At 45.9% G+C, this 20530-nt stretch overlaps 1 protein-coding gene across 1 annotated transcript; it reads left to right on the forward strand.

Annotated features, from left to right (window-relative positions):
• The first annotated feature begins 14149 nt into the window (after positions 1–14149).
• Positions 14150–15472, forward strand: LOC123095066 (uncharacterized). The gene is made up of 4 exons (XM_044516894.1): positions 14150–14508; positions 14623–14649; positions 14723–14812; positions 14921–15472. The coding sequence occupies exons 1-4, from the start codon at positions 14478–14480 to the stop codon at positions 15094–15096; spliced, it is 324 nt and encodes a 107-aa protein (XP_044372829.1). The 5' UTR covers positions 14150–14477; the 3' UTR covers positions 15097–15472.
• Positions 15473–20530: the final 5058 nt, after the last annotated feature.

Here is a 20530-nt window from a genome sequence, read left to right on the forward strand (position 1 = left end):
CAAATCCCTTCCTTCTGTTTCCGATGTTCCCATGGGCCAGATTAACCACACTAATCGGTGTGTTGAGGTAATTATTGCCTCGACATATATGTTGGAATTATTATTATGGCCCTAGGTGTTTAAGGGAGTCACCTAGTAATCTAGCAATGTTTTGTGATCCCCAGTGTGATGATTCTGGCCTTTATTCTCGGAAGCATCCCGTGATGCTACTTAGTAGTAGGTATTCTACTCCTGGGTTCTGAACCCGAGATTCACTCTACCTACTTCATGTTGATAGTAATTGCTAGTGCCTTTAGGATATTAGTAACCTTTGCGATAGTCCTTGAAGTCCGTGGTATCTTCTTCTTCCAAATACCATGAACTACTTATGGCAGATGTTTATTGGATCAAAAAAAATCACAATTAGAGTACTCTTGAGGAGTTCTCCATTCATAAATCGTGACTCTGCCAGTTCTACCTTTCTGCATGGGTTATCCGGAAGAAATATGTTGAACTTGGTTCGACATACTAATCTATGCATCCACAACTCAGAAAGTTATATGTTCCTTTGAGTTGTTCTCTTTAGTTGCATTCTGACCCTCGTCTATCAATTGATAGTCAAGAGTATGCGTGCGTTCGTTCATCGATGCCTATGACTCTTGTGGTCTGTCAAGCCATTCTATTCCGGAATGACTAGGAGAAACAAACTCCAGTACCTCTTCCATATCTAGGATTGGGTCAAAGTAGTTGTATTCCGCAGATCAAATGCCAATCCAGCTTTTGGTTCTGCTCTACCTTGGAGTATTACATATTTTATATCGAGATTGTTATAGGAATTGCACACCATCCCATGAACTCTTGGTACAGTGATACTTCTTGCCATCACTGTTCATTCCTCGGCCCTCGTGTTGATGCAACCGGAATACCGACAAATGAATTGTGATGTGTGAAATCAATACTGCTAGCAACTCTGTTGCTTGGTAGTTATAGGATAATAATTTCATTCTTAGTATGTTGGTTTTCGAATCATCCTTCTAAGACTGATCGTGCTACCTAGTCCTTATTTCGGTGCACCCTTCGATTGATGAGTTAGGATCTTGTCAAGTTCTCACTCATTTGATCATATCGTCTTGCCCTCAAAAGCAAGATTGTTCTCGAGCTTAGTAACATATCGGTGGTTCGTGATTTCCAAATATCTTCTCGAAGTATCACCAGGTTGTCACCTGACTGTTATGTTAAGCTCGTGATCAAGTTGGTTTATCCTGTAAACCACCCTTTCTCCAAGAATCCGTGTTGGATACCCCTGAGCTAGTTGGTTAAGCTATGCATCAACTTGGAGAGTTGGAAGATAGAAGCTTGCCCGATTTAGTTCGTCCAAAGGGATATTCTTGTGTAGTGTGTGTTGAAGAAAGATGATATCTTCATCGATTGGTCCTTGTGATCAGTTGCTGGACCTATTGTCTTATCAATCCTTTGATTTGAGTGTGGGCTATCGTCAAATCAAATCAGTACCAACGATGCTCGTAATGTTGTCTTATTCGTGGTTGATCCCTCGAGCATACACCATTATATCTTTTAGGTCTGACCAATGCTATCACTTGTTCACTTAACTATAGAATTCCTTTTAAAAGGAAACCCAGATGAATTGTTGTTGTGCCCATTGACAACATCCTTGTCTTCTCCATAATTTTGCTGAACATTAAGCTAGTGTTGGAAACTTTTGAAAGCATTTGTTCATGCTAGCTCATGAAGCATATGTTTGGATGAAGGTAGTGACTTCCTTTAATTCATGTGCATCTGATGCAAGTTGCCGCCGTGGATTCGAGAAAGTCAATGTTGCTTTCCTTGGAATCATTCCAAATCAGTCATGCACACGTGCGAAGAATGCTGTGGTTTGAAGACTTGCAACCTTCAATCTATATGTATCCCTAGCACACCAAGCCACTGACTGATTTGTTCGAGAAAAGGAGTTAAGTGTTAATCCATGGTAATGCACAAGACTTCGATACCCTCGTTGATGGTTCCCCCTCCTGAACTCGGTAGTGTTTTATTATAAGACTACCACGTGGTCATGCTTGTCTGGGACAACGTGTTCACATGTTTGTAGCAGAACCAGCTCATGTTTTGGAGCTTGCTATCGTAGTTCATCTCCCGAGAATCCCGCAACGTCATCTCGTCGATTTGTGTTGCAAACTTTCATTTTTCTTCCTAAGACTCGATGAGCCTGGAATATCCTAACACCAACCAGAGCTGAATCTCAGGCAGATATGATGGTTGGAATATTTCCCTAAGAACTATAATATTGGTCTCTCGATAACCGGTAAGGTGGATGTCGTGGCCAACACACCCATCCGGTAGACCTATTATTATAGTATCTTGTTTGAGGAAGTTGGCCACCCCCCCTAGGGATTTCATAGGATTTACTCCCTAGTTGCCCCTATGGATTTTTATGTTCCCGAAGTCCGACCTTTTACTTGATGTTTTAGATATCAAACCATATCTATGAATGGGTTATACTAGCACATCAAGGAGAACATTAGAAGCGGAGTGCTAAATGTCTCTCGGTCGATCATCCAGATTTTATTTGCTTGGCCTCGCTAAGGTGAAATCTGAGAAAGTGTTATCCTCCTTCGCATCTGCATCGTCCATCGCTATTCATCATGGTAGTATGTTGTGTTGTCAGCACCCTTGATGCGGTTGTTGATAAAACCTTGATGATTGTGGAAATGCTCAAGTTCTTGAGAGCACGCACAAGCGCTACGTCTTATCATCGGCACTAGCTGGGATTGCCCCAGATTTCCTCGGTTATGCTATAACCACTCCAACAGTGAATTCACTCTCTATTGTTGGGTTCTTCCCCAGTTACCAGAATCGTTCCCAGCATTTGCATTTTGTTCCCAGCTTGCACCACCAATGTCCCTTCCATTTCCGGTGATAAGTAAATTCATCCATTGCGTTGTCTTCAACAAGATAATCCACATCATCCAAGTCCGAGTATGCCATTCTACTGACCCCCTCCAAACGATCGCTCGAGAATTGCCTTAGGCTGGTTTAAAGAGTTTCAATGATCTTTGAATCAAAAGTAATTCTTTTTGCCACTTAAGGGGATATCTCTACGAGTCACCTTCCCTAAGGTGTATCGTTGTGGTTTCATGGCAACTCAACTCCTCGCTACGTTGACAATCGATTACCACCTTCTTAGGTGTGGGATCGTTGTCTACCTAGTGAACTCTCGTCATCTGTTCCACTCCATTTCTTCAAATCTGTACTTCGTCTTCCAGCTCAAGAGATGTTGCTATGTCTCATTCCGTGAGTTGTTCGATCTTCGAGAAGATCGACCCTTCTAGAGTCTCTTTCCCTCCAGGTCATGTTGGCAGGATTTCTCAGAGCAAGACGACAAGACAAAGATGGTGTTCGAATCAACGTTTCTATGAAGTGCACCCTGGATCGTGAAGATTATACTAGTCCGCGTTACCCTTCACCTTACCCTACGCTTGAATCTCGAGACGAGATTCTTGTTTAGTGGGGGTGAGTTGTCACATCCCTAGCTTCTGGCATTGCACTAGTACTAGCCTTTGGTGATGCATCATGTTTACTTTTACAGAAAGTTGAAATGGGGATTGTCCAAACCCTAGCATTTTAAGAATTCACCAGGTTCACCTAAAATATTTTCAGTCAATCCAAGTGGCTTTCAAAAATGTTCTTCATCTTTGGAAAAATGCTGGAAACAGTAACCAGAGATGATGCACATTTTTCCATGTCATTTTGGATCTTTGAACTAATATATATTGTATTTGAGTTGGAGCAAATATATGTTATATATATTTTTAATGCTTCAATAATTCTGATATTTTGTGAGGGGCTCTAGAATATTACTTTCAGTCCCTGCAAAAATTATTGGAAGAAATAAAAATGATTTAGTGTTTGAACTAAATCAAAACAGATTGAAACAAATAGAAAACAATGATTAAAGAAATAAAACAGAGCAAAAATAAAAAGGGAGACGGCCACCTGGGCCACTTACCTGCTTACCTGCCCGGCCCAGCTCCTCCCGCTGGCCCAGCCCACCACCACAGCCTCCCTGTCGTCTTCCTCCCTGGACAGGAGGACGAGGGCGTGTGCCCGACGCTCGCCGGCACGCGCGCGCGCCACCTCCCCCCCTGCTGGCCACCTCCTGCTTCCCCCGGACTCCCTCGATGCCCCGGACGAAGCCACGCAGCTGCCCCGCACCGCTCTCACTCTCCCTCGCCCTCCCCTTCTTCCCCTGCTCTCTCTCCCTCTCACCCGAGAACCACCGCCGCCACCGATGCCGATTGCCGCAGCCACCATGCTCCTCTCGCCTCCCCGACGCCTCCCAGAGCTCCGCAAGTCCTCCCTCGTCCTCCTCGTCGTCTCACGCGACCAGAAGAGCCCCGGAACGCCGCCCCCGACGTTTTCCCCCTCGCCGGCCGCCGAGGATCTTCTCCGTTGAATTCGGCCACTCCGGCGCGCCCCCGAGCTCGCTGACCCTCCCTGCGCGATCCCTGTGAGCTCCACTCCGTTTCCCCTCCTCCATTTTGTTCGTTTCCGTGCCGTAGCACCCCGGCCACATTCCCGAGCGCCGCCGTCCGCCATGGACGCCGGGCATGGCACTGACGTGCTGCTGCGGCCAGTCCGACGAGCCTAGCGTGCTCCTAGCTGCCCCAGGAGTCCGCATAGCCCCTCAGCCAGCCCCCTAGCGCCCCGTAACCTCGCTCCGCCCAAACCCGAGCTCCGGCAGCCGCTGCGGCCCCCACTCCGGCGAGCTCCGGCCACCCCCGCACCTCCCGATGGCCCCCCTAGATGCGCACGGGCACGGGCTACCCTCGGGTGCCCTTGGCTTGGCCCAAAACCCCTCGCAGCGCCACTCCGGCGAGCTCCCGCCGCAGTTTTGGTCGTCGCCGGCCGAACTCCGGCGAAGTCGACGTGGCTTAGTTAATTAGTCACTAACCCCCCCACCTACTGACGCTGACAAGTGGGCCCCAGGGCTTAGTCAAAGCTAACCAGCCCGGGTCAACGCGGGATTAGTCCCTGTGTCACTGACGTGTGGACCCCACACGTCAGGTTTGACCTGGGGCGCTCGGTTGACCCTGCTGACGTCACTATTACGTCATGCTGACGCAGTATTTGTTCTGGAATTTAAATAAATCCTAAATGATTTATAAATTTTAGAAAATGACTAAAACTTCCAAAATTCATAGAAAATTAACCGTAACTCCAAATTTAATAAATTATATATGAAAAATTATCAGAAAAATTCAAGGAATCCATCTGTACCATTTTCATGCATGTTAGAACAACTTATAGCTGTTGTTTAGCACAAATCAATTAAATGGCATTTGAATAATCACATATGGAGTTTGAATTTGAATCTTGTATTCAAACCAACTTCATTTAATCTGTTGCTAGTTGCATTAGCCCAAAACACATTCATTTTGCCATGTCATGATCATGCATCATATTGTGCATTGCATTGATTGTGTTCCTTTCTGTGTTGCCGGTATTTGTTCCCTCTCGATAGACGTGATACCGATGATGTGATCGTTGACACTGATGAAGACCCAATGTTATCTTCAGAAGTGCCAGGCAAGCAAAACCCCCTTGTTCATTCCGATACAATCCTACTCTCTCGCTCCTGCTCTCTTTTACTGCATTAGGACAACATCGATTCATCTGTTACTTGCTGCGGTAGCTGAACCCTTTTATCCTCTGCATGACCTGTCATTCCACAGTAATTAGATGAAACCCACTAGCATGAGTAGGAGTTGTTTGAGCCCTGTTGTGCCTACTCATTCATGCTTGTTTGTCATGCCTGCTACTGCTTAGAGTTGAGTCAGGTCTGATTCATCGGGGATGAATCAGAGGCGTGTGAACATGTCCTACTGTGGGTGAGCTAAGTGTGTGAACACGATTTGGTAAAAGGTGTCGGTGAGAGGCCATGTAGGAGTACATGGTGGGTTGTCTCATTGAAGCCGTCCTCAGGAACTGAGTTCTGTGTTTGTGATCCATGATTCAGCTACTACCATACATTGGGCCCTGAAATATGACCCCGCTCGACTTCTTATTCACCCTAGCTCTCTGTCCAGGAGTTGCAAGTAGTTTCTGGTATTTGTAGCCTACTGGAGGCCGTGGACAGCGCTGACCGTAGGGGTGGGCTGTGATGCGGTAGGTACGTGGCCGGGTGTACCGAATACCCGTTAGGTATCTCGGGAACCCTGTTCACATCGTTCGGGGCCGTATGGGAAACCTCGGCCGGACTCCCTGCGGATGGAACCTGAATAGGCGATAAACCTGGACTAGAGACTTGAGTGTTTAGGTAGGTCGTGGTCTACACCCACGTCGGCTTTCGCTTGAAGTCTGCCGAGCACATGTCGTGTGCAGACGCTAAGTGGTGGAAACATGTATGAAGAAGTACACCCCTGCAGGGTTAACATCATCTATTCGAATAGCCGTGTCCGCGGAAAAGGACTTCTGGGTTGCTTATATCAGTTCATAGACAAGTGAAAGTGGATACTCTAAAATACGCAAGATAAGCGTGAGTGCTATGGATGGCGTTCTCGTAGGGAGACGGGAGCGGTTCCATAGTGGTGTATTGGTTGGTGAATATGTGGACTCGTGTGCGCCACCTCAAAAGAGTCGCTTGCAGTCGTAGTTTAGGATAGCCACCGAGTCAAAGCTGGCTTGCTGCAGTTAAACCCCTCCATCCCCTTTGTTGATAATGATGCATATGTAGATAGTTCTGATGTGAGTCTTGCTGGGTACATTTGTACTCACGTTTGCCTATTTTATGTTTTTGCAGAGAGACTTCGGTCTCGCTAGTAGTTCCACGTGGACTTCGACGTTTAGCTTGATACCTCAGCTACGATCTTGTGCCCTCGGCAGGATCTGATAGATAGTCAGGCTTCTCAGCCTTTTTCATTTATAGATGTCTGTACTCAGACATGATAGCTTCCGCTTGTGCTTTGACTTGTATGCTCTGATTGTTGGGTCATGAGACCCATGTTTGTAATATCTCTCTCCTCGGAGCCTATTGAATAAATTACTTGAGTCGTAGAGTCTTGTTGTGATGCCATGTTGTATTTGCACATATCGAGCATATTGTGTGTATGCTATTGAAATGCTTGGTATGCGTGGGATCTGACCATCTAGTTGTTTATCTTTAGTAGCCTCTCTTACCGGGAAATGTCTCCTAGTGTTTCCACCGAGCCATGGTAGCTTGCTACTGCTCCGGAACACTTAGGCTGGCCGGCATGTGTCCTTCTTTGTTCCTGTGTCTGTCCCTTCGGGGAAATGTCACGCTTTGAGTACCGGAGTCCTGTTAGCCCGCTACAGCCCGGTTTACCGGAGTCCTGCTAGCCCAGTGCTACAGCCCGGACCCACTTGCTGATGACCGACACGTTCGATGCTGGGTCATGGATGCCTGTCCCTGTAAGTTTGTGCCACTTTGGGTTTACGACTAGCCATGTCAGCCCGGACTCCTTATCATATGGATGCTAGCGACACTGTCATATACGTGTGCCAAAAGGCGCAAACGGTCCCGGGCAAAGGTAAGGCGACACCCGTGGGAATACCGTGCGTGAGGCCGCAAAGTGATATGAGGTGTTACATGCTAGATCGATGTGGCATTGAGTCGGGGTCCTGACACGTATATCCCTTTTTTGTTTGTTTCTTCATTTTGTTTATATTTTTGAAAAATATCATAAATACATATATTATAAAATAATCAAAATTTTAAAAATATTCACCACATATTCGAAAATTGTTAGCGCAATATGATTTCTTTGTTAATGCAATTTTAAAAATGTTAATCATTCATTTGAATATATATATATATATATATATACGAAATATGTATTTGGCAACCCTGTGACGGATTGCAAAAACGCCACACCACCTGGATGCCGTCCATTTCGAATCCGACGCACGAGCTGGATGCCATCAGTTTTTTGATCGTACGGTCGCGATCTCGCCACTGGGTTGCTGGAAACGGAGAAGATGGAGTAGAGACATATTTACGCATGCATGCCACCGCGAAGTGAACGCGTACCGATTCGTTCGACCAAAGTCAAGCGGTTCCTTTCCTCTCTCACCATTCCGTGATAAGATGGAACTCCTGTTCGCCGCCGTCGCCAATACTCTGTATTCCTCCACCTCGATCCTATAGCTCGTCCTCAATCTCACCGCCGGCCGGGTCGGTCGTCCCCGTAGACTTCTCCATCAACGCCCAGTCGTTCGACTTCGATCTCAACTCCGCCGCTCATCCTCGACCTCACAGCCGCTCCGCTCGTACACCGCCGGCTTGGCCGCTTTCCCTGTCTGAGCTGACCTCCGAGATCGTCGTTGTTCTGGTTCCCATCTATGCTCGTCCCTGTTTTGCTTGTTCCTTTTGAGGTGAGCGAGGAAACTCCTCCTTGTAAACATGTCCGAGCTCGTCCTTGTCCTGCTCGCCCTATACAATAGCAGCATTCGTCTGAAGGTGCAGGTGCGGAAGCTAGACAGCTCTTTCGTGGACTGATAGGTCCAGGTGATGGCTGCAACCCTCCATTACATCAACCGTAAGGTATAAATTCTAGGTAAGATCTGAATTCTAGGTAGGTGAGTTTTCTGAATTTTGTTGTACTAGCAGAGTAACTAATTCTAGGTGGGTGCTTTTCTGAATTCTGATGTACTAGCAGAGTAGCTAGTAGAGAATAAGCCGCCTGAGTGTGCTGGATCCCCGCGTGCAAAAATGATTGATATATATGCACAGATGTAGCACATATATCTGTGCATATATATCAGTGGAATAACCACATTATTATGATGTATTGCTAATCTGCCTTGACAGAACAGAACATAATCAAGATTATTTGTTGTTGTTCTTTTTCCAAAATTTTATAGTTTTGTCTGATTGAGTATGATTTCTTCTCCACATCTGGACATGATTCAGTTCAGCCATGAGCCATTCATACGATACTCGACAGTTTTGATTGTCTTCGACGCGCACATGATTAGCTCATAGTTTATATGGTGGGTTATATTTATGTTGTGAACAAGAAACTCAAAGTCCAAGCTCTGTTCTGGATGTGACCTTCTTAGACCATCCTGCTGCTAGTTCAAGGAACCATATAATGCTGCCTGGTGAGATTTTTCATCTAGTACATATGCAGAAACTCCATTAGCCTTCTATAAAGTAACATGCTCACATCAGAATGTTTGTTGTGAGAGTACTTGACCTGGGTTAGCATCTTAGCATGACATTCTAAACAAGCAAAATTACATTTTATTTCATTTCTGCTTGACGTGTCATGAACATATGTTGCCCATATTAACCATATCCATATTCTATTTCTATTTGTTGAAAAAATAACCAGGGTAACTTTTGTGTAAATAACACGGTAATATGTGCATTGCAGACCTGTAATGTAGGTGCAAACACCGGGATATTTTTAGACCCGAAGAAAAAGTTACTGAAAACATACCCATCGTAAATTCTTTGTAAGTAGTATGGTATATATGCACCATATACCTGATAATTTACGTATAAACACCGTAGTAACTATGACCATGAGAGGATTGTTGAAAATATACTCCGATAATTTTTGTGTAAATAGCATGATAATATAGGCACCATAGACGTGATAACCTACGTATGAACATCATGTTAACTTTGACCATGGGAAAGAAAATTATCGAAAAGATACACCTGGTAAATCAAGTGTAAATAGCATGATAATATACACACCGCAGACCTGATAACTTAGGTGATAACATCATGGAAATTTGAACCCGAGTAGAAAAATGTTGAAACATACCCCCCCCCTAAATTTATTTGAAAATAGCGGTAATATACGAACCACATACCCAATAACTTGTGCAGTAACTTTGACCAAAGAGGGGAAAAGGTTGTTGAAAACTATACCGCGGCAACTTACGTGAAAATAGCACGGTAATGTATGAACTGCATACCCGATAACTTACGTAAAAGCAGCGCAGTAACTTTGACCAAGGGGAAAATAGTTGTTGAAAAACATACCCCGATAACTTATGTGAAAATAGCACGGTAATGTATGACCCGCATACCCAATAATATACGTAGAAAATAGCATATCGTTTTTCTTCTACTAAAAAAGTACAGTAGTACCTTATGTTCCTCTATTCTATAGAAAGGATGATCTTTGTTGGCCTTGTTCTGCTGAATTTTGCATCGCTGCTACAAAGAAACCGATTGGTTTTGTTTTTGAAGGCATAAGAAATGAGAGTTTTGTTTAGCTGTATATGATGTTACAATTGTTGCTCGTTTGGTAACTACTGATGAAATGAGAGCATTTTAGCTATACATTTTTGTTGCTAACAACATATGAAAAATATTGGTGACTTTTGTTAGTATCGGACGATAACTTTCGACCCCAACAAAAGGTTGATAACTTTGAAAAAAGTTCAGATTTTCATGTCTTGATAATATCTGTGTAAACACCATGGTAACTTACATAGTCCATGCCTGATTACCTTTTGGACTTAGAATTTTTTTTACTAAAACATATCCGGTAACTATTATGTGTATGATATGATATTTTATGCACCACACGCCTCATAAATTACGTGCAACACCATGATAAGTTTTACCAGGGAAAAACACCCCCGAAAACTTACGTGAATATAGCACGATAATATACAAACTACATACCCGATTATTTACGTACAAACAACGCGGTAACTTTGACTAAGGGAAATTTGTTGAAAAATATAACCCTGATAATTTATGTGAAAACAACACCGTAATACACGAATCGCATACCTGATAACTTGCATACAGACACTGCGTTAATTTTGACCAACGAGGAAAAGAAGTTGTCGAAAACATACCTCGATAATTTATGTGAAAATAGAACGCTAACATACGAACAACATCCCCAATAACTTACATCCAAACATTGCGGTAATTTTTTTACCAAAAAGAGGAAAATTGTTCAAAAACATACGCCGGCAACTTATGTGAAAATAATACAGTAATATACAAACCACATATCCGATAATTGATAACATACGAAATCCATACCTGATAACATAAGTACAGACACCACGGTAATTTTCTGGTAAGGCTACCAGATTGGATTTTCAATGATCACAGTCTTTTATTTTTGTTCAATCTTGTCTCAGGAAGATACAAGTAGCATGTACATTGTGTCTACTCACTAAAGTTTGCTAGCTCAGCTGGAAATTTCATCCCATTTAGTATGGGAGGGTCTGGGTTTGATCCTCTGATGTCCCATTTTTGTCTATTTTTTAACTGCCGGCGGCCCAGAAAATCGGGAGGGGGTTCGTTCCAGAGGTGCAGGGTGGAAGGCAGGGGTTCGTTCGCAGAAAATCGGGAGGGGTGGGATCGAAGGGAGGGGTTCCTTCGAGAGAAGAGGCGGGATGCCCAGGAGGGTCCTTTCGAGAAAGGAGGTGGGATCGAAGGGAGGGGGTGGTATGGTACTTTTGCAATCTGTCACACAGTTGCCAGTTATCACAATCCATATATATATATATATATATATATATATATATATATATATATATATATGAAAATAGGTTAGTACGCAGTACATACTCCTTCTTCGCTCGCTCGCTCATTCCCTCGCGCTACCTAATTCGCTTTATTTTGGAAGAGAAAAATACATGCAAAATCCTAACCGAAACCGTGGTCATTACTCCGATTTTTCTGTTTCTTTTTATAATTGCCATCTGTTGAGTATAATGTTTATTAGGAAAGACGAGATAGACTAGGATTTGTTCTGGCTTGTCTTGTACTCTAGGTAGATCATTGTACTCCTATATATATGCCCACGAGGCTCAAGCAATACAACAACTATTCCACCAATCCTCTCTCTCCCTTCTAACATGGTATCTATCGCAAGTCGATCCTAAATCCTAACCGCCGCCGCTTCCGCACCTGCGCGCCGCCCCCGGGGCGGTCGGCCTCCATGACCACCGCTGGGGGCCGCGCCGCCCGTACCTAGAGTTCGTCCGCCGGCCGTGTTGGCCGGCTGCCCTAGAGAGTCTTTTTTCCCGATCCTTTGATCTGGGTTTTCTCTCTCTCGCCGGTCGCTTTGATCGGCGTCTGCTTTTTGGTTTTCCGTTCTTTGTGATCTGGTTTGCGTCGCCCACCGTCGCCGTCGACCCCGTGCGCCTCTACTCCGACTTCGGCGTTGACTCCACCGGCGTCTTCACCGACCCGGCGGCCTCGCGCGTCGTCCGCGCGTCTGCCCGCCGGTCGCCCCGACCCGGCGGCCTCGCGTCATGCAGCGACCCTTCACCGCCGCCGTTCGCGTGCCGGCCCGCTCGTCGACCTACGCTGGCCGTCACCGCCCTGCTCCGACCGGGACTCCTGCATCACCCCGACCCGGCGGCCTCGCGCCATGCGGCGTCCAATCATAGCCGCCCTGCCGCCAGCCGCCGCCGGCTTCATCTTGGACTCCGCCGCCATCATGCCTCGACCGAGCGGCGTCCCGACCTCGCGCGCGATCGGCTTGATCACCCGCTCACCGCCGCGATCCGCCTCATCTACGCCGCGCGACCGACCTGGCCCGTCAGTTACGCGCGCCTCCGCAGGTCCCGTGAAGATCGTCTCCGAGTTCAGCGCGCCCCTTCGCCGATCGAGCAACGGGCTGCCGCTGCGTCGCCCCGTCGGGCCGCAGCGCCGCCGCCCCGTGGTTCTTCTCCCGGCTGCACCGACACGCGTCACCGCTGCGTCGCCCCTTCGAGCCGTAGTGCCGCGGCCCGCGGTCTATCGCTGCCCCAAGGCCGTCCGCTCCAGGCCGTCCCCGTGGCTGCACCAACCCTCGCGCCGCCGCTGCGTCGCCCTGTCGGGCCGTAGCGAGCGTGGCACGCGGTCCACGCCGCCGTCTCGAGGCACGCGGTTGCACCACCCCGTGCTCCGCCGCTGCGCCGTCCCTTTGGGCTGTAGCACCGCGGCCCGCGGTCCCTGTGATCGTCCTGAGGTCTTCCGTTGTCGCCCTGACCTGCCCGCCGCCGCTGCGTCGCCCCTTCGGGTCGTAGCGCCGCGGCCTGCGGTCCACCGTCGTCCCCGCGCATCGACTTCCTGTGGCACGCGCCGCACCACCTTCTTTGGTGCGGGAACGCCGCCGTCCGCGCCGGTCTTTGTCACACTGACAGGGTTCTTCGCCTACTTCGAGCATCGCCGCCGCACTTTTAACCTAGCCGGCACCGCCGCCGTCAGGCCGCCACCGCCGCTCTTCTTTGGTCGCCGCCGCCGCTAACTCTGTAGCCGCCGCAGCCGCCCGTCCACCCCCTTCATCTTCGTCCAGCACCAGCCCGTCGCCAGCGTCGTCGTCATCTACCCCGACCGCTTCATCTACTCCGACAACCGCGGGAGACATTGGCCCCGAGCCGATTGGCGCCGCAACTGTCATCGAGTCCTTCTCTGTTGGCCTCTCAAACTTTTTCGACATGGCGTACAGCTCGTGCAGGTCCCAGTCTACGCATGCCCGGTGCTGGCAACACCGCCGCGTGCCTTCGTCCACGACGTGTCCCCGGGCCTGGCAAGCCTGGTGCGGCGCTTCGTCAACTTCGTCTTCGTCCGTCTACGCATGCCCGGTGTTGGCAACACCAACGCGTGCCTTCGTCTACGATGTGTTCCTGGGGTTGGCAACCCCAGCGCGACGCGTCGTCAACATCATCTCCTTCCTGGCGCACCACTACTTCGACACCACTGCGCCCATGACTAACTCGACGCCTCTTTGCGCCCGCGGCTCCACGGCGACTTCCTCGACACTGACCACCCTGACTCGACATCGACCACGACATTCTTCGCACGGCTACCTCGACCACGGATCCACCACCCACGCTCTCGGCTACATCGACAAACGACACAAAGGGCTATCGCCTTGCTTGAGCAACCTCGTCGGTTGCCACTCTAGCCACGACTCCGCGGTGCGTCGACTGTTACGACTGTGGGGGGGTGTCCGTCGGCTTGCCTTCGGATTCTTCTCAAGTCTCACTGTCTGCGTCGCTACCGTTGTGACTGCAGGGGATGTTGAGTATAATGTTTATTAGGAAAGACGAGATAGATTAGGATTTGTTCTGTCTTGTCTTGTACTCCAAGTAGATCATTGTACTCTTATATATATGCCCACGAGGCTCAAGCAATACAACAACTATTCCACCAATCCTCTCTCTCCCTTCTAACACCATCGAACCACCTTATCCATTTGACTGCTTATCCATCTCTCCTCATGTTTCATTGGCGTCCAGCTGCGGCCGTGGATCACACAGATCGGCGGGGACGCGGCCTGACATGGATGGGCGGCGGCGGCCAAGAGCAGCTCGGTCGAGACGTCCATCTTCCAACGGCCAATGGCGCTGAAGTGACTGACCAGGTTTTTTTTCGGCACGGCGGCCATGGATGAAATAAGATCGAAGGTGCACTCACTTCAGCGGAGCCTTGTTCTTTTTCTGTTGATGTTGAATCCTGCTCCAAGTTCTTCAACTGCAAGTAGATGCTTTTGAAGCCCACCAATCACACGCCAGGTACCTGATCGATTTGTCTCACTACCATATACGTACATAAATTCCTGACGGCAACAATTCTCGTAGAGCTTCATTCACTCCGGCTGATCTTCTTCTTCTTCTTCCTTCTTTCAGGTTACGCCGGGAACCACCACAGATCTGGTATGTGGCACTACACTACAGTGTTGTATCTCCTCGTACAGGTTGGCAACTTCTTCTCGTCTAATTTGTATAGGGTCAATCGAACATGAGGATGCCTTCTTCTATGCCCATATGCCACATTCAAATAGTCCAAATCCAGATTTGGGATTTTCTTCTGTTCACGGTTAGTATGAATTTAATTTCAAATTCTGGTAAATAATTAGGGATGCCATCCGATTGTATTTACGTGCACTTCATTGAATTAATGCCATCCGATCTAATTTGTACATAGATGGTGTATGTCTCTGGATGCATTACACTGCCGACGCCGACCCTGGCCATGCATGGTGGAGTTTCATGCATGCGCGACGAGTGATCCAATTCGCCCGATCTCACCTGCAGCTGCAGTGTCGCAGCCCCCCCTGGGGTTTGCTCTCTCGAAGTCTAGCACACGCCGCGGAAATATGATGTCAGATTGAAGAACGCATGAATCACCGTGAATCTCCTAGCTACCGATGGTGCCTGTTTGATCCATCGTTTGTGCGTGACATTAATTTGCTAGTACGTACACACGAGAAACAGTTGGCAGCTTCTTTTGCACCCATATAATCAAGTCATGTTTCTTATCGACGATGATGTACTCCCTCCGTCCGGAATTACTTGTCATCAAAATGGATGAAAATGGATGTATCTAGAACTAAAGTACATCTAGATACATCCATTTCAATGACAAGTATTTCCGGACGGAGGGAGTATATGTTCTCTGCAAAAAAAATGATGATGTATATGTACTCCTGATGCATATGAATTGATTTTTTATGAACTTACTTTTTTTAGATGAGTATAATAATTGTTCTGACAATTGATGAATACATATATGTATACTCCTTTTGATACAGTATATATACTTATTTCAGTATACATTTCTTCAGAAAGAAACTGCAGCACACTCTTCCAAAAAATGCAGTATATACTTCTTAAACAAATGGCAGTATATACTCCTTGAGTATTTTGTTGGAATATACTCCTTCAAAAAAATGGCAGTACATACTCCTTTTAAAAAAATGGCAGTACATACTCTTTGAAAAAAATGGTAGTACGTACTCCTTGAATTTTGTAGTATATACTCCTTCAAAAAGTTTAGCATATACTACTACTTAGAAAGGCAGTACATACCACTTCACAAAAAAAAATGTAGCATATGTCTTCCATGTCGTTGGGTATATATCGTCCACCACCCATTTGAAATATATTAGAACACATACGAGGTATATACTGCTAGCATGATGTAGATGAAAAAGTTCTATATTTTACACGCTCCATTCCCAATCCGAAGAGATATAAATGGTATATAATAAGATTAAAAGGGTACATACTACTTGCGTTCAAACCAGACTTTCCCTCATGAAAAAAAAGTACTTTCCATTGGATAACATGCACCGGTTACCTACAATCTTGAAGGTTGTTTGCGCATGCAACGCTACTTACTAATATTTAGATTAATTAATCCATTGACTGGGCCATTTAGTAGGGTGGGAGTACATACGCCTAGGAGTATAAAAGAGGAGTCATATATATATATAGGGTCGCGCTATTCGTCACCCCACCCCATCTCCCACGCCAGGTTGTAGGAAGTAAGAAAGGAAAAGATGTGGAGTAATATTACAGCCAAAGGGAAAACATCTTTGTGCCGTGAAGGAAATGAGAGAGCCGTAAGTATTAATTACCTCATGCATGCAAGAAATTTACCTCGTGCATGTGTGCCACCTACACTGTGCATCAAGGCATGGTGCAGATATCAGATGCCGTAATTTTACGGAATGAGTACCGGGTGCTTAGCTGACTAGTGTGCATGTGTGCCACCTACACTGTGCGTGAAGGCATGGTGCAGATATCAGATGCCGTAATTTTACCTAATGAGTACCGGGTGCTTATAGCTGACTAGTGTGTTCCTATATTCTAGGTATGTGTGGCAAGATGTATGAATATTTCATAGAGATTCAGTCTAGCGAGGTCTTGTAGCAAAAATTGAAAGGCCAACGACGTTTTGGGTGGTTTTGCATGTACCCAAACTCACGTTGGGGTCATACTTTTGTCTGATGGTTTTGGCTATATATAATAGTTCAATGGTAGCATATCTGAATCATTCACAATGGCTGACCTTCAGCAGGAGAGAGTGTTCCAAGTATGTAAGTACTCTACAGAAATATGTGCTCGTGGTCTTGGTTTCTCTCAACTTCCGCTCACAATATCAAGACGATTCAAGTGTAGAATGGTAAGCCATCAAGTTTACTCTTTAGTGTTATAGTATTAGTCAAACATCCATTGTTCATACCATTTTGGTGAATGGATAGGTGATTCCATGCAAACTAGGAGAGAACTTGACTCGTTTCTGGAGAAGTGAGATGAAATTGCAGATGACACCAACGGGTGAATGGTACGAGTTTGAAGTAGGAAAGCATGGATATCAGCTGAACTATGTGCTGGAGGGACATCAGTTGATGGGGATGCACCCTCCATGTAGCAAGTGCCCTGCTGACTCCTCAACTAGTAAAACAAGAAAAGAAAATGATTAACATACGTTAGAAGATATGATGAAAGAAAAGCATTGCAGAACACAAAAAAGTTGAGCTACTGACCGGCAAAGCACCAAATGATTCAAGGCCGTCAATCACTATCTTATCTTGCTCAATTAGACTCAAAATTTGTTTCCTCGTAATATGAGTTACACGTGGTGTAACATTGGGATCGGTACAAGGCTCTCCCAATAAATCATCCAAATAATAGACCTAAAAAATAACATACATTAAGACAGTCATAACTCCAATAGTAAGGGGTATCCATGGAGTAAACTGGATTGATGGTTTAGTATGAAGAAAAATGCTTTGATACTCACAATTAGGAACAACACACAACCATGAATAGAGGGGCTAGTGGCACCGGTCTTCTTTGAGTGCCACGATTTAGAGGCATGGGAAATGTCATCAAAAATTAATTTTGGCCAATTTATGGAGCGCAAAATTGTGATGTCCTCGGTTATTGTGGACTCCTTTCCTGTGATGTAATCAGTATTGCCCGGCAAAAGCATCTTGTTCAAGAGAATCATTAGGAAGCACCTGATTGCGAAATCATCACCCTCTTTATCTTTGGCAATTTGGGCAATCAAATCTTGCACCTTGACATCTACACCTTGATCGATGCAAAGCTTCTGCTTCAGTTTGCATAATGCTGCTTTTTGGATTTGCTTATCGGGTACAACTACGTTTGTGCCCCTATTTGGCAACCCAAGAACACATTGGATGGAGTGTGTAGTGATTTTCAATTGCTTATTATCAGAAAAGTGCAAGGTGAGCGTATCGGGGTCCAGTCTATCCATGAGGAACATGAGTAACCTTGTGTTCTCAATACTCTTTAGTTTCAAGTCCAAGAAAACTCCAAAGTCATATTATTTGAGCTTAGCTTTGGCAGGTACATACAAACTTTTACTGGCAAGTAAAACTTGATTGGGAACACACTTATAGTTCGGGCATATCTTTTTAGAACGATTAATATTATCCTGATGAGAGAAGACAATAACAACAAAATAAGGTTCTAGAAATAGTAGGACATGACAAAATCGTGAAAAGTTTTAAACGGCATAACCCAGAAATGAACATGGTTGAAACAATAGGGACCTGACAACATTTTACCTTTTTGAACTTCCCATTAGGAGGTTTAGAGGCCTTGCTCACACGAGTGGCTGGGGGGCACACAAAATCATCATCGCTCGTACTAGATGCCCTAACCTTCCTCTTTGTAGCAAGATTCTCGTTTCGAACGCTGGGAGGTTTTGATGGCCTTGGATGTTTTTCGCGAGGAGGGGGAGTGGAAGAAGCGGCAGCTTGATGAACAACAGAGGTAGTTGCGTCAGCAGCAACATAAGGACCTTGATGCTCACCTACCGCTCTAACATTTTCTGTAGGGACATGGAACATACGGGGAGTAGTGTCTGTAAACTGCATCGCTCTGCAGAGAGAAAATGAAAGGTAAATTAGATGCAGTGAAGATAATCGTAGGTTTTACGTTGCAGTTAAGAAAAAAGTGCGGGGGCTGGTATATGGTTAATAAGCTAGGTCGGAATATTATTTTTGAGATAGGAGAAACATGATAAATCATATGTACCGTATTTGATAGTGCATAGGATAAGTTCGTATCTACATGATATATTAGAGTTATATGCCAATTCTGGTGTATATGCTGAAGACTTAGCGCTGTACTTTCTAATATTAATGATGTAGTAAAACAGATATGGGAAAAAAATATTAGAATTAAGTAAATAGTCAAAATGAGCAGATTATGCAAGAACAAAGTTAAGCATAAAACTTCTTATTTCATGTACATAAATTCAGAAGATTATACGAAGACGGGAAGCTTAAAAATTTGAGTAAATAACTCAATTACATTAATGTTATCAGGAGGGCATATCGTGTGGTCAATAGACAGGCTTGCTCTCATAACGTTTTGTAAGATGAAATTCAGTTAACTTAAATTCCTTACTAAATCTAATTATGTTTGGAGAATAAATGTACACATACTCTTCCAAATTTACGGAGAGGGGGCCATACTGAAGAACCCCAGCGGCAAAGGCCTGGTTGTGATCAGTCGTGGTGGGTGGAGACGTAGACCGCATGAACAAGCAAGCAACGGGTGCTAGGTGTGTTGAATATTGACCACAACCTGGCAGATTGCAAAAAATTACAAAATGTTTGTAATAAAAATCAATTCTCCAGTCCACACGCAAGAATGTAAACTCACTCAATCATAATTACAGATAACCTGAGACCAAACTGGAGGCTGTTCAAAAATTCAGCGCATGAAGGAGGGGAGAAATTAAAAAACCAAAAAAGAAACTGAAGCAGTAGCAACGATGTTGCCTGTCTCCTCCCATGAACTCACTTACCCAACAATAATGAATGTTGGCCAGATCAACCCGGCGGCAATCACACACTGCAGCACCGCGGCGCGGTAATCACAATGGCTGGCTCTGCCGTGAGCACCATCCACAGCACCCGCCCAATACCTAGGGAACCCGCCCCACCTGCCCGGTGACCAGCAGACGTCGAGACAACATTGTGATCACCACGGCGTGGAGCAGCACACCGGCATGCTAGCCAGCAAACCACCACACCGTTGAGTCCAGATGTTGCTGCACACGAGGTGTCGCTACCGTGGGTGACTTGCCGCCGACCAAATCCCCCAATCACGACGCCGCCTTTGACCTCCTGCTGTTTGCCATCGAGGATCCTCGAGCAGTTTGCAGGTTACGTTGGCACCAGATTAGAAAATTACGGGAACGTGGGCTGGCTAGTACAGCTCTTAGAGCAAGTATAATAGGTCCTAGTCAGCTGGCTATAACATGGTCCATGTCAGCAATATTTTAGTTGGAAGAGTGAGAAACGAAGAGAGAGAGCGCAGCCGGCGAAAGAGAGCGCAGCCGGCGCTTCGCGTATCGCCCGGCTATAGCGCAAGCTACGAGAAACTAAAGCCAGCATGCAGCCGGCCTGCTAGCTAAAAGCGGGTGCCTTCTTCGCACCTATCAATTATTTACGTTTCTATGCTCCACTCCATATGTAAGCATTGAGTGCTGTAGTCACTAATCTACAGCCTGCCTATTATATAAGCATTCTTGCATGAAGGCTCTTGATGATGTGGCATTGATATAGAGCCGGCAGTGGGCTCTTCTATTAGCCATGCTCTTACGGTTAGCAAGATTACCTCGATTCCAAGGTAATTTTACATCGTGGAAGTAGTGGCTTTGTAAAAAAAATATTACAAGACCGATTGGTAACCTTTTTTTTTGACAGCAGGCCGGTTGGTAAAGTTACCTCAGGGAGATGGCTGGTCGAGGGATGGGTGCGATTGG

The sequence above is a fragment of the Triticum aestivum genome, chromosome 4B, assembly GCF_018294505.1.
Source record: "Triticum aestivum cultivar Chinese Spring chromosome 4B, IWGSC CS RefSeq v2.1, whole genome shotgun sequence".
Classification (NCBI taxonomy): domain Eukaryota; kingdom Viridiplantae; phylum Streptophyta; class Magnoliopsida; order Poales; family Poaceae; genus Triticum; species Triticum aestivum.

What these genes read in the sequence shown, in the direction of transcription:
- LOC123095066 (XM_044516894.1), top strand. Translation starts at nt 14,478, where the DNA reads ATGCTTTTGAAGCCCACCAATCACACGCCAG. An exon ending in GCCCACCAATCACACGCCAG is followed by an intron (nt 14,509 to 14,622) that starts GTACCTGATCGA and finishes TCCTTCTTTCAG; the next exon opens with GTTACGCCGGGAACCACCAC. An exon ending in CGGGAACCACCACAGATCTG is followed by an intron (nt 14,650 to 14,722) that starts GTATGTGGCACT and finishes TAATTTGTATAG; the next exon opens with GGTCAATCGAACATGAGGAT.